Below are 12,050 nucleotides of genomic sequence, written 5' to 3' on the forward strand. Positions count from 1 at the left end.
TGCCATGTTGGTGTGCTGCACCCATTAACTCGTCATTTACATTAGGTATATTGCCTAATGCTATCCCTCCCCCCTCCCCACAATAGGCCCTGGTGTGTGATGTTCCCCTTCCTGTGTCCAAGTGATCTCATTGTTCAATTCCCACCTATGAGTGAGAACATGCAGTTTTTGGTTTTCTGTTCTTGCAATAGTTTGCTGAGAATGATGGTTTCAGGCTGCATACATGTCCCTACAAAGGACACAAATTCATCCTTTTTGATGGCTGCATAGTATTCCATGGTGTATATGTGCCACATTTTCTTAATCCAGTCTGTCATTGATGGACATTTGGGTTGATTCCAAGTCTTTGCTATTGTGAATAGTGCCGCAAAAAAATATACATGTGCATGTGTCTTTATAGCAGCATGATTTATAATCCTTTGGGTATATCCCCAGTAATGGGATGTCTGGGCCAAATGGTATTTCTAGTTCTAGATCCTTGAGGAATCGCCATACTGTTTTCCACAATGGTTGAACTAGTTTACACTCCCACCAACAGTGTAAAAGTGTTCCTATTTCTCCACATTCTCTCCAGCACCTGTTGTTTCCTGATTTTTTAATGATTGCCATTCTAACTGGTGTGAGATGGTATCTCATTGTGGTTTTGATTTCCATTTCTCTGATGGCGAGTGATGATGAGCATTTTTTTCATGTGTCTGTTGGCTGCATGAATGCCTTCTTTTGAGAAGTGTCTGTTCATATCCTTTGCCCACTTTTTGATGGGGTTGTTTTTTTCTTGTAAATTTGTTTGAGTTCTTTGTAGGTTCTGGATATTAGCCCTTTGTCAGATGAGTAGATTGCAAAAATGTTCTCCCATTCTGTAGGTTGCCTGTTCACTCTGATGGTAGTTTCTTTTGCTGTGCAGAAGCTCTTTAGTTTAATTAGATCCCATTTGTCAATTTTGGCTTTTGTTGCCATTGCTTTTGGTGTTTTAGACATGAAGTCCTTGCCTATGCCTATGTCCTGAATGGTATTACCTAGGTTTTCTTCTAGGGTTTTTATGGTATTAGGGGTATCTTAATATTATAAATATCTTAATAATTAATATCCTTGCTGGATTTGCCTCACAGTCCACTTAGAGTTTTGATTTTACCATAATGTAATAATCTTTAGTATTCTTTCCTTGGTCTGAATCTCTTCTTCACCAGCCTCTAGCTAGGTGATCTCAGTCATATTTTCAGCTTTGCTGCTTAGTATATCCTGGTGCCTTTGAAATGTGTTTCACTAGCTATGTTAATGTATGTAAGTCCAAATACTGAAGGCATATCTTTTTAAATATCCCAGCAGGATTCATACTTAATATTTCAAAACTGAACTTGAAACCTTTCTGTGAAACTTACTTGTCCTCCTGTATTTCCTATTGAAGGACACAATCAAATAAAAAGACTTAAACTGGAAGAAAACCATAGTTTCACCATCAAGGTAAAATCAGTCAACATGTATTATTTTACTCTGGGCTTTTCTCTAAGCATGGCATTTGTTTTCAATTGTGTTCATACAATTTTAAAAGTATTATTATTATTTATTTATTTTGTAGATATGGGGTCTCACTATGTTGCCTGGGTTTGTCTTGAACTCCTGAGCTCAAGCATTCCTCCCATCTCAGCCTCCCAAAGTGCTAGGACTGCAGGTGTGAGCCACTGTGCCCGACTCATTTTAAAATGTATTTAAAGAATATTGACAGTTTTTGGGGGTGATTCTTTTTTCTTCCAATGTTGATATTGGTAATTTATACTTTTATTTTAAATAGCCCTTTCATCCAAGTTTTAAATACTTTTGCAATTTAGTTTAAAAGAGTCTGTTAAGACATAAAAACAAATCTATCTGAAGTTTTGCTACTTTTAAATTTCTATTTTATAAAAAATATCTTTTATTTAAAAATTTTGTTCAGTGTGGATGAAAACTTTTTTATTAGCATTCAGTGTTTGTTATCTTTTTAGGCTTTATATTTAATTTTTGATATAATCTAATGTTCCCTCTTTGTATATTCTTTGAGTTTAGTTTGTTCTTTTCGTATCTGCTTAATTTTTTTTTTTTTTTTTTTGGTCAGAGTTTTGCTCTTGTTGCCCAGGTTGGAGAGCAATGGCATAACCTCGGCTCACTGCAACCTCGTCTGCCTGGGTTCAAGCGATTCTCCAGTCTCAGTGTCCCAAGTAGCTGAGGTTACAGGTTTGTGCCACCACACCCAACTATTTTTTTTTTTTTTTTTTTTGAGACGGAGTCTTGTTCTGTTGCCCAGGCTGGAGTGCAGTGGCACTATCTCGGCTCACTGCAAGCTCCGCCTCCTGGGTTCATGCCATTTTCCTGCCTCAGCCTCCCTAGTAGCTGGGACTACTGGCGACCGCCACCACGCCCGACTAATTTTTTTTTTTTTTTTGTATTTTTAGTAGAGACAGGGTTTCACCGTGTTGATCAGGCTGGTCTTGAACTCCTGACCACGAGTGATCCACCAACCTCGGCCTCCCAAAGTGCTGGGATTACAGATGTGAGCCTTTGCGCCCAGCCCTTCTATCTGCTTAAATACCCTGTTCAATACATATATACATATGTATTTAAATATGTATATATTTTAAAATCTTTTTGATATATATGATTAGGATGTTATATTGTTAAATGCCTAGTTAGCACATTTCACAAGATATGATAGGTAATATTTTTATTGTTATGTAGCGGTATTTTATAATTTGCTTCATAGATTCATTTTTAATTCATGAATTATTTACAGATAGAATTTTTCAGTTTCCAATATATATAATAAGGCAACATCCTTTGTGGTTTTAATTTTGTTGCTCATGGTCTGAATGATTTTTCTTTATAATATAAGTTCTATGGAATTTGTTAAAATTTCTGTTTTGGCCTATGTATTAGATCAGTTAATGCTAGTTCTAAAAATATCAGAAGCTTAATCAAAAATATTTTTCACTCATGAAATCTAAATCAAATTCTCCAACTAAGACGCATCTTCAGGATTCTAAGTTATTCCTGTATATTGACATCCCACCATTAATCAGGGAAGAAAGAGGCTGGAGGATTGTCCCTTAAATTTAGATGCTCCTGAAAACATTTAATACACTTTCACCCACATTCCATTGGCCAGAATTCAGCTTCACAGCCCATCGAACAGTAGGGATGACTGAGAAATGTAAACTATGTGTCCAAGAGGAAAGGGATGTAGTTAGGAGAAAACCAGCTGGTGTCTTTCAAACCATACATGTTAATTTTTATATATGTTCCTTCTTCACTAGAAAGAAGAAAAATCGATTTACTAGTTGAGTATGGAGTTCAATGCATCATGTCATTTAAAGTTGTTCATTGTGTTCTACAAATTATAGTCTTATTAACATTTTTTCCTTAGATTTATCAGATTCTAAATGAGAGGACTACACTTTCCCATCATGGTTGTGAAAATCTTTTTCCTTTTTTAAAATCAGAAGACTATATTGTTAGGCTCATATGATTTTGTATTATATTATCACATTATTCTTGTTAGTGTTCTTTGGCTTAAATTCTCTTCTGGCTAATATCAATAAACGCCTGCTTTATTTTGGGTAAGTTTTGCTAGATATTCTTTAATTTCACATTTAGCTTCTCATGTTGTTTTAGGTTGCTATCTTACGAGTAGCCTATAATTAGATTTTAAAATATCCAATCTAATAGTTGATCTTCTGATTGATATGTTTACTTCATTTACATATTTATTATGCTTATTGCGTTTCATTTTGCCATTTTTTGTTTCTTTCTTGTTTTTATTGAATCAATAGGATTTCTCCCCTCTTTTTCTTTTTGAAATTGTGGATGTCATATATTTTCTTCCCTAAAGAGTCACACTCCAATATTTCATAATAAAGAATAAAGGTATCATATGTATGCATGTACATGTATGTATGATGAGGACCTTGGCATCTATTGCTTTTATCTAAACTCCCTTATCCTTCATCTACTTTTAGTTTCCTTTTTCTTAAGGCATGTAATTATTTCTCCCTAACTTTTGGGCACAAAGCTTGTTTGATTTTATAATCAATATTTAATCATAATATTAATATGGTTTGTTTTATTTTGGCAATTTTGCTTCTCTTTCTGTTTCTTTTACATAAAATCGCATGTCACAAAAAGAGATAACAAGATTATTAACAGAGCTAAGCAAGCTTGAGGAAGAGAAAATTTTTCTTCCTTGTGACAGTTTCCTAGGTACTTTCTTATCTTCTAAGGTATTTCTTTTTCTGGTTCCTGGACAATCTTTTGTGTATTTGGAGACCAAGAAGACAAAGAAATCATATTACTGATAAGGATTGACCTAATTTATTATAAAATATAACCAGTTCATGAAGGATTTTAAGATTTGACCATCTCAAGGCAGTGATATTACGTAAAGACACTTGCACATTAAAATTCTTCTCCATAGGGCTAGAATTTTTTAACCTCAAAAAAGTAACTATAATGGGTGTTCTAATATAATTTCAGGTTTTATGAAATAATCCCAATATAATAATTTACAGTTTCCTTAAGAGTTACTTAATGTTTTAACTTTATCTGCATTTGCTGTTTACAGACTTACAGTTATATAATGATTGAGTGGGAACTGAACAATGAGATCACTTGGACTCGGGAAGGGGAACATCACACACCGGGGCCTATCATGGGGAGGGGGCAGGGGGGAGGGATTGCATTGGGAGTTATACCTGATGTAAATGACGAGATGATGGGTGCTGTCGAGTTGATGGGTGCAGCACAGCAACATGGCACAAGTATACATATGTAACAAACCTGCACATTATGCACATGTACCCTAGAACTTAAAGTATAATAATAATAAAAAATAAATTTAAAAAAAAGAGTTCTCATTCTTTCTAAAATAATAACTATGTTATTATTCAGGACTGACTTAAGATTCTTACAAATACACTAGAATTAAAAAAGCAAAATGATTGGTACTAATAGAAAAGAAAATAGAAAATGTTTGTTTTGGATTGAAGTATGACTGAATATCTATAAAATGCAAGAGACTTTAAAATAAAATTAAAAAACAAATTTATTAAGTAGTTGGTTATAGAGTGAATATGTGAAAATAAATGGGTTTTTATTTTATGTGATATGGGTAAAAAGACCCAGAGTGGTTAGATGTATAGGTAGATAAAATAACGCCTTAAATATTCAACTGGCAAATGATAGCTTTGGAGAAAAATGCATCTGCAAAAGAGATGCTAGAGTTAATATTTATGTTATGGAAGAACCTCTTTTAAATTGGCAGAAAAAAATTCTTGGATTAAAATTAGCAGAGTATATGAATAGGTAACTCACTGTGGGACTAATTCAAATGGCACTGAATCCTGTGTAAAGATGCTGACACACTAGAGGATATAAGTAAATTGATTATTGTATTTATCAGACTGCAAAATTTAAAAGAGCTGTATTACCTGTTGCTGGTGGGGATGTGGCAAACATGAACAATTGGTTATTACTGTTATACAAGCAAATTATTACATCATTTCTGTCACAGTCATCGCATTTCAAAGTACATATAACTTTCCTTTTGATATCCCAATTCTGTAACATGATTTCTTATAAATAAAAGTATTAGTAAGTAGAGATATATGTACACAGGTATTTACTGCAGAATTATGCACAGTAATAAAAAGGAACATTAAGAGATTTCCCATCAGTAGAGGAATATTGGAATAACTATGGTGCCCCCACACTATGGTGTTGTATATAACTACCAAAATAGTGAATTAGAGTTATATCACTTAAATGATTTCCACAAAGTATGCAAGTACGAAAATCAACATGTGAAAAGGTGTTTATAATTGTTTTAATTGCAAAAAAAAATCATCCATAAATGTGTTCATGTGTATGTATATTTACTTTTAATTATTTAGGCTTTAACAAAGAACATGAGAGATCTATCCTAAATTGTTATCCAACATTTGCTAGAAAGGAGTGATGAGTGTGGAGTAGCAGCAGAAGGGAAAAGGAACAACAAGCCAATATGTTAATACCTTAAGTATATGAAATAAAATGTATGTATAAAAAGTAATAAAATAAAATAGATATAAAGTGTATAAATAAATATCCACAGAACAAAAATCTTAAAATCTAGAAAGTATGTTGTTCCATTTGCATATAGTTATAATGAAAAAAAAATTTAAAGACAATAATTAAGACTGTGAATGAAGTTAATACATCTCAACAAGATATTTGAGGAGATGAACGTTAAATCATTGGGAAATGGTAGATGCCTGACAACACTCTTACCTGGGAATTTTACATGAATTTCAAATTTAGCACTTGAGAGATATCTAGGTTCAGGTCCTCATCAAATGCATTCTCATTTATCTCATTATTATAACAGCAGCTATAAGCAAGCACTCAGAGATCTATGTGTGAAAGATTTACAAATACTTGTACCCACCCCTGAAGCAGGACTCTTGAAACTATTTCTTGCTGCTAAATGATGGTTTTTATCTTCTAAAATAAGTTCCAGAATAAAAGGAAACAAAATAAGGTGAAAAGGTCACAAATTGTACAGTTAACCAGGCATCAACTTTATTTCAGACTTTGCCACATTCTAACTGTGTAACGAAGAGTGTATAAAGACAATAAAGCCACAATTATCTCTCCATTAATGTACCATAGCTATATGCTGATAGCTGTCAATATCAATCAAATGGTTTGGATGATCAGAGGTCAGCCACTAGAGGAGTGGAGTTTGTCATAGCTTAGATTAGTTACCTGTGTGACCTTGAGTTAGAGATACTTCTGTTTATTCATCCCTAAAGCAGATATAATAGCAATGTTACCCATAGGGGTGTTGTGAGAATTCAGATGGATAATACACATAAAGCACTATTTAGAGTGCTACACATACTAAAAAAGTATTCAATGGAAACAACCAAAAATAATTTAAAAAACTATCATATCCAGCTTGGCCTTGGAACATAGATCCAGGGGGAAATAATTGGGGTAAACCTCAGCTACTCAGGACTAATACTTTGGGCCTTTTTTTTTTCTCTGTGTGTGTGTATGTGTGTAAGGATGAAGACTAAATGTTGTGTATTAAGGAAAACTGTCCACCTTGAACCTAATGATAAATATGAAAACAATAACAAAACAGTAAAATAAAAAGCAGCCTTAGAAATGTGAAAGTTATCCTAGTTACAGCCATTAATGAGAGTTACTAACGATGCATTGTTTATTATTCAGCATATTATCTTTCCTATGCATTGCAACATACCAGCATTACTTTCTGTACAACTCTGGCCAAATCATTTGCTCTCTCATTACTTCCATCATCTCGGGATATCAATAAGCATCTTCACTAGAGAAACTCTAAGTTCTATTTCAGTTTTAAAATACTATGACTTTATGACCAAGAAAGGGTTTAACTCCTAGTTTTGTACTTAGAGTCAACACTTAAGAGAATCATGAAAGACCTCTTGTCCATGCTGATGTGTTTATTTTCTGAGTCTAAAGTCTTTCTCCTCCTCCTCATCTATATTCCCCATTAATTCTTCAAGTTTCTTCTCCAAATATTCCTTTAGTGACCTTCGTATTGCTTTCATTTTCCTCCGATGAAAGATGCAAAAATGGAATCTAGAGTAGGAAAAGAAAATAATCCCAACTTCAATATCAGTAGCCCCATTCTTTAAGCCAATTATACAATGTATTTTCCTTTGCTGGATTCTTCTCCATTTCCTTTTGTTCCAACTATTATCCCATAAAACTTTGCATTTTGTTCCTTTCAGTATCCCAGAATTTAAAATGACTTCTTTTGCCTTATTTCCATTTGGGGAAAGAGGCAATTTGGGCAGTCTCTTGGCAAAAGGAATATGTGACCCAGTGTTTATTTGGAGAGAGGAAACTCACAGTAACACAGCACTTCCCAGTATTACAACTGTTGCCAGCAATATGAGAAATAGAGCAATCTCTCGATTCTCAGCCTTCCTTGGATCCTCATCTGGAAGGAGAAACAGGAAAATATGAAAGTGAGTTTGGAGAAGAGAAATAGCTCGGGACATTTATTCAGAATAGAAAATTCTTTTAACCTCAGTTTGCCCTGTTTACTACTTCATCACTCTTCCATGGTTATTTTGACCTTTATTACTTTTAGTCTCCTAGGTTCTACAAAACTGTTGCTGATAACTGTCAGCAAAATTCTTCCCAGCCTAATTTCTTCATTCCAAGCCTAGCCTCTTCATTTCTCAGCCTTTCAATTGATTCAGTGCCAAATTATTTATACTGGTCAAAATTTCACCCAACACCCTAGTTCCATTTTGTAACACTATCATGACCTCCATTGAAGATGCTCTACAAGTATGTATTGAATAAATCAGTAAACAACCCTTCTCCTTGATCCCTGTCCCTTCAAAATTCCATACCACAATCTTTGTTACCTCCACAATATTCTCCTTTGAAGCACCTGTTGGTCATGCGAAGACACATCCAACAATCAAGTATGGGACCTTCAACCACAACTGATAAAGAGGAAAAGAAAGATAATCAGAAAGAGGACATGGCACGAGAGTTCCTTAGTCATACACCAAGTGTGGTCTTGGTTGATCAAAATCTGTAAGTCAGATCTCTAGGAAAAAGTGGGAAAAGGATGCCTTGGCTTATACTGGGGCAATGGGTTGTAAACCATATGTTAGGAGGCCTCCTAGTACCTCCAAAATATGTGGGGTGTCTGAGATTTCATGAGCTAGGTTTTGTTATCAGGTATTATTGACATTACCCCTTGTAACCACAGCTCTAGGAATTGGATTCCCAGTGTAACAGGTGGGAGAGATAGGGCCATATAGAGCAAAGGAGATGGGAAAATATGGGCTGAAACCTCAAGGCGTCACATGTACTGTACTCACTGCAATCTTCAGAACACGCTAGAAGAGAATCAGAAGGTTCTAATGAGTTTAAAACCAGCTACAGTTTGCCATATTTATACCCAAGTAGTCTTCGTTTACCCTTTAAGTTCCAGCTGCCTCTCCACCCATTCTAAATAACTCTATTATGAACTTGCATTTCTTCCCTTATCCCTCATTTTCTATTCCCTTCATATAACTTCAGTGCTGTTATATAGAAAGTTTTAATTACCAACTTCAGAGAAGTTCTTTAGTAATTCTTTCAGTTTGGATTCCAGGTTTTGGCGGACCTCCAGAAGCTTGCCTTGAAAGATAAAGACACCTAAGAGGGAGTGGAAGGAGTATCAAACAATAGAAGTAGCTCTTCCCTTCAGAACTTAATTCTGTTTTGTTCTTTGCTTTCTCCAGCCAAATTTTCTGAGGGTTGCTTGAGCAATACAGACTTTTAACATTGAAGCAGTACCTCACCTTTCCATGTTTCATTGCCCAGTTTATAAAATTCATTCTTCAGCCATGTTCTCAACTTAACAACCTGTTGAACAGCTACAGAGGAAGGGTAAAGGTACATGTAGGGGAATAATTATATCTATGTAGGAAGTTATGTAGACCCAGGTGTTCTCTTCCTTGCCTCCCTTCTCTATTTAAGCCCCTGGACTCTCAGGAACTCAAGCTTCCCTCACCCAACACCCGAAGCCTCTTGTCACTGTGGGAGACCTTGAAGCTTAAACTAATCATCTCCTTAATCTGCCATTCAAGCAGCTGAGTTTGGCCAGGGACTTCTGAGGGTATCAGATTTGCCAGCAAGGAGCCAACATCCTCTATAAATTTGGGGTCACACTCTAAACAGCCTTTGACTCCATGGAAGGCTGACAGGGGCAGGAGCAGGAATAACCACAGGTCACCCATTTCTTTCTTCAACCCCGCTCCCCAACAGCAGGTTGTCCTGGCAACTAGTTCACTTAGTTCCTTTTCCTTCAAAAATCCAGGAATGAGAGCCTTGTCCTGGATAGTCTGACTCCACTTAACCCCCACCCCCATCTCCATCCCACTATCAGGCAATCTCATTTCCTTAAGGATCTTCAGTTGTTTACTGACTCTTATCCTTCATTCTAGGAGAGGGACTGCCAGCTGGGGAGCCGATACCTGAGTTCTAAGTGTAGAACACCAAGAGATAGATAAGCCTTGAGCTCATACAAGCAGAGTTCTTTGCAGGGAGATGTCTCAGAAAAAAGTGTTTCTTTAGCCCTCTCCCTGACTTGCATCCTCATGAGACTCTTAAACCCCCTCCTGACCTTCAGAGATGTGTATCACCAGAGATGGGTTGTAGAAGTGATCCTATAGAACCTGAGAGATTGCTTAACCCAAAGTCTACTTCCACATTGGAGGCAAGAAAAGCCAAAAATATTGAGTTGCTTGCAGGTCCCAGTCCCTACTGGTGGCAGTATTATTGAGAATAAAGGAATGAGCATTTATCTAGAATAATATTTGGTAATTTTAATAGACAGTAACTTATATTTCAGGTTACATTTGTCTCTAGGATGATTCCTCTATACATGATTTGTAATATTTCTTTCTTTTCTTTTCTTTTCTTTTTTTTTTTCTTGAGATGGAATTTCACTCTTGTTGCCCAGGCTGGAGAGCGATGGCATGATCATGGCTCACCTCAACCTCTGCTCCCAGGTTCAAGTGATTCTCCTGCCTCAGCCTCCTGAGTAGCTGGGACTACAGGCATGTGTCACCATGCCTGGCTAATTTTGTATTTTTAGTAGAGATGGGGTTTCTCCATGTTGGTCAGGCTGGTCTCGAACTCCCAACCTCAGGTGATCCACCTACCTCGGCCTTTCAAAGTGCTGGGATTACAGGTGTGAGCCACTGTGCCTGGTGATTTGTAATCTTTTTATAGCATTCTTCTTATAGAGAGTGTGGAGTCAAATACTAGAAACAATAGTTGAGGAATATAGAGTGATGAATCCAATAAAGTTCAGATCCTTTAACAAGTGCATTCTAAAATACTGACAAAGTATGTAACATAAGAACGTAATTATCATGGGCTGCCCTCTCAGGCCACCTACATGGACGATGGCCAAATAAACATGTTCTTCCTTCAGTGGCCCTTTGAATAAAAATATTCTATGTTATTTGAATAAATTAAGGTTGCTTTTCTGACTCTTAAGAGCACTGGTTACCTCTTTTCTAACATGTTGCCTGTATGGCTGTGACCTCCTGGAAACCAGGAAATATTGGCAATCTACCGGTTTCGTGGTAGAATTTATATCTAAGATATGGGGTGATCACAGTGGAATGTTGTGAGGGAAGTTAAAAGAATTACCATTACTTATATGTCTACCACGTCTACGTGACAGATATTGTGCTAAACACTTCAGATAGTCACAAATTTTCAGAGCACAGCAATCCTTTGGAGACTGTTATTTCTACATTACAGAAAGAAACTGAGGCTGAGAGATGTAAAAGAATTTCCCTGGAAGAATAATTTAAGAGTATGAGTTCAGGGTTCAAGCTCATGTTTGTCTGATTCCAAATCCTATATACTTTACTGCCTCTCAACAATGACTTTCTGGGATAATACAGAAAATTATCTCTTGGAATTTGATAAGTAAAAATATCAAGGCAAATATAGATTTCTTGGTTTATAGTTTAAATTAGCACCTCTATGCTCAGATTTTTTTTTTAATTCTCTTGGCTAGATGATCTCATCTTTAGAGGATTTCCCAAAAGATTTTCACATGCTGAGGTCTGAAGGCAAGTGAGCTAATAGGATTAAATTAACTCTAGATACTAAAGTTGAAAACTAAAGGGGCTAAAAAACTTGGCAGAGAAGTGGCAAGGTATGAAAACAAACTGTGCTTCAAGAAAAGATATGCATTATAGATATTTTCCAGTCAATGATCCATACCATTACGTGAACAGTTCAAAGAGTATCCTCTGCCACATTACTGAATAATTCAATGGCACCTTACTTTAACCCAGACCTAGAGGTCCATCTATCATTTTTATCATTGTCTCACCCTTCCAGCTGAAATTTCAGTCAGGTTTTTAGGATGAGAGAAAAAGAAATTGGCTTTTGGATAGTCTTAGAAAGATTAGAAAAAGGCAAGTCGCTTCTTAATAAGACAGGTAGAATTGTAATTGAAAGAATGC

General features: G+C 35.9%; 1 protein-coding gene across 2 annotated transcripts; it reads right to left on the reverse strand.

Annotated features, from left to right (window-relative positions):
• Positions 1 to 7,470: 7,470 nt before the first annotated feature.
• IZUMO3 (IZUMO family member 3) lies at positions 7,471 to 10,038 on the reverse strand. 2 transcript variants are annotated; one of them, XM_009188664.4, is made up of 7 exons: positions 9,572 to 10,038; positions 9,360 to 9,434; positions 9,124 to 9,213; positions 8,895 to 8,912; positions 8,430 to 8,510; positions 7,903 to 7,993; positions 7,471 to 7,629 (listed from the first exon to the last, which is right to left on the reverse strand). In XM_009188664.4, exons 1-7 carry the CDS (start codon positions 9,954 to 9,956, stop codon positions 7,491 to 7,493), a joined length of 879 nt encoding a protein of 292 aa, XP_009186928.2. In that variant the 5' UTR covers positions 9,957 to 10,038; the 3' UTR covers positions 7,471 to 7,490. The 2 variants fall into 2 exon arrangements, with proteins under 2 accessions (XP_009186928.2, XP_003911686.3); XM_003911637.3 differs by lacking the exon at positions 8,895 to 8,912 and having other exon boundaries at positions 9,572 to 9,966.
• Positions 10,039 to 12,050: the final 2,012 nt, after the last annotated feature.

The sequence above is a fragment of the Papio anubis genome, chromosome 13, assembly GCF_008728515.1.
Source record: "Papio anubis isolate 15944 chromosome 13, Panubis1.0, whole genome shotgun sequence".
Classification (NCBI taxonomy): Eukaryota; Metazoa; Chordata; class Mammalia; order Primates; family Cercopithecidae; genus Papio; species Papio anubis.

Coding starts and splice junctions, on each gene's coding strand:
- IZUMO3 (XM_009188664.4), bottom strand. CDS start 9,956: ATGAGATTGCCTGATAGTGGGATGGAGATGGGGGTGGGGGTTAAGTGG. Junction 9,214..9,359: donor GGGCAATGAAACATGGAAAG/GTGAGGTACTGC, acceptor ACTCCCTCTTAG/GTGTCTTTATCTTTCAAGGC. Junction 7,994..8,429: donor CAAAGGAGAATATTGTGGAG/GTAACAAAGATT, acceptor TTCTCCTTCCAG/ATGAGGATCCAAGGAAGGCT.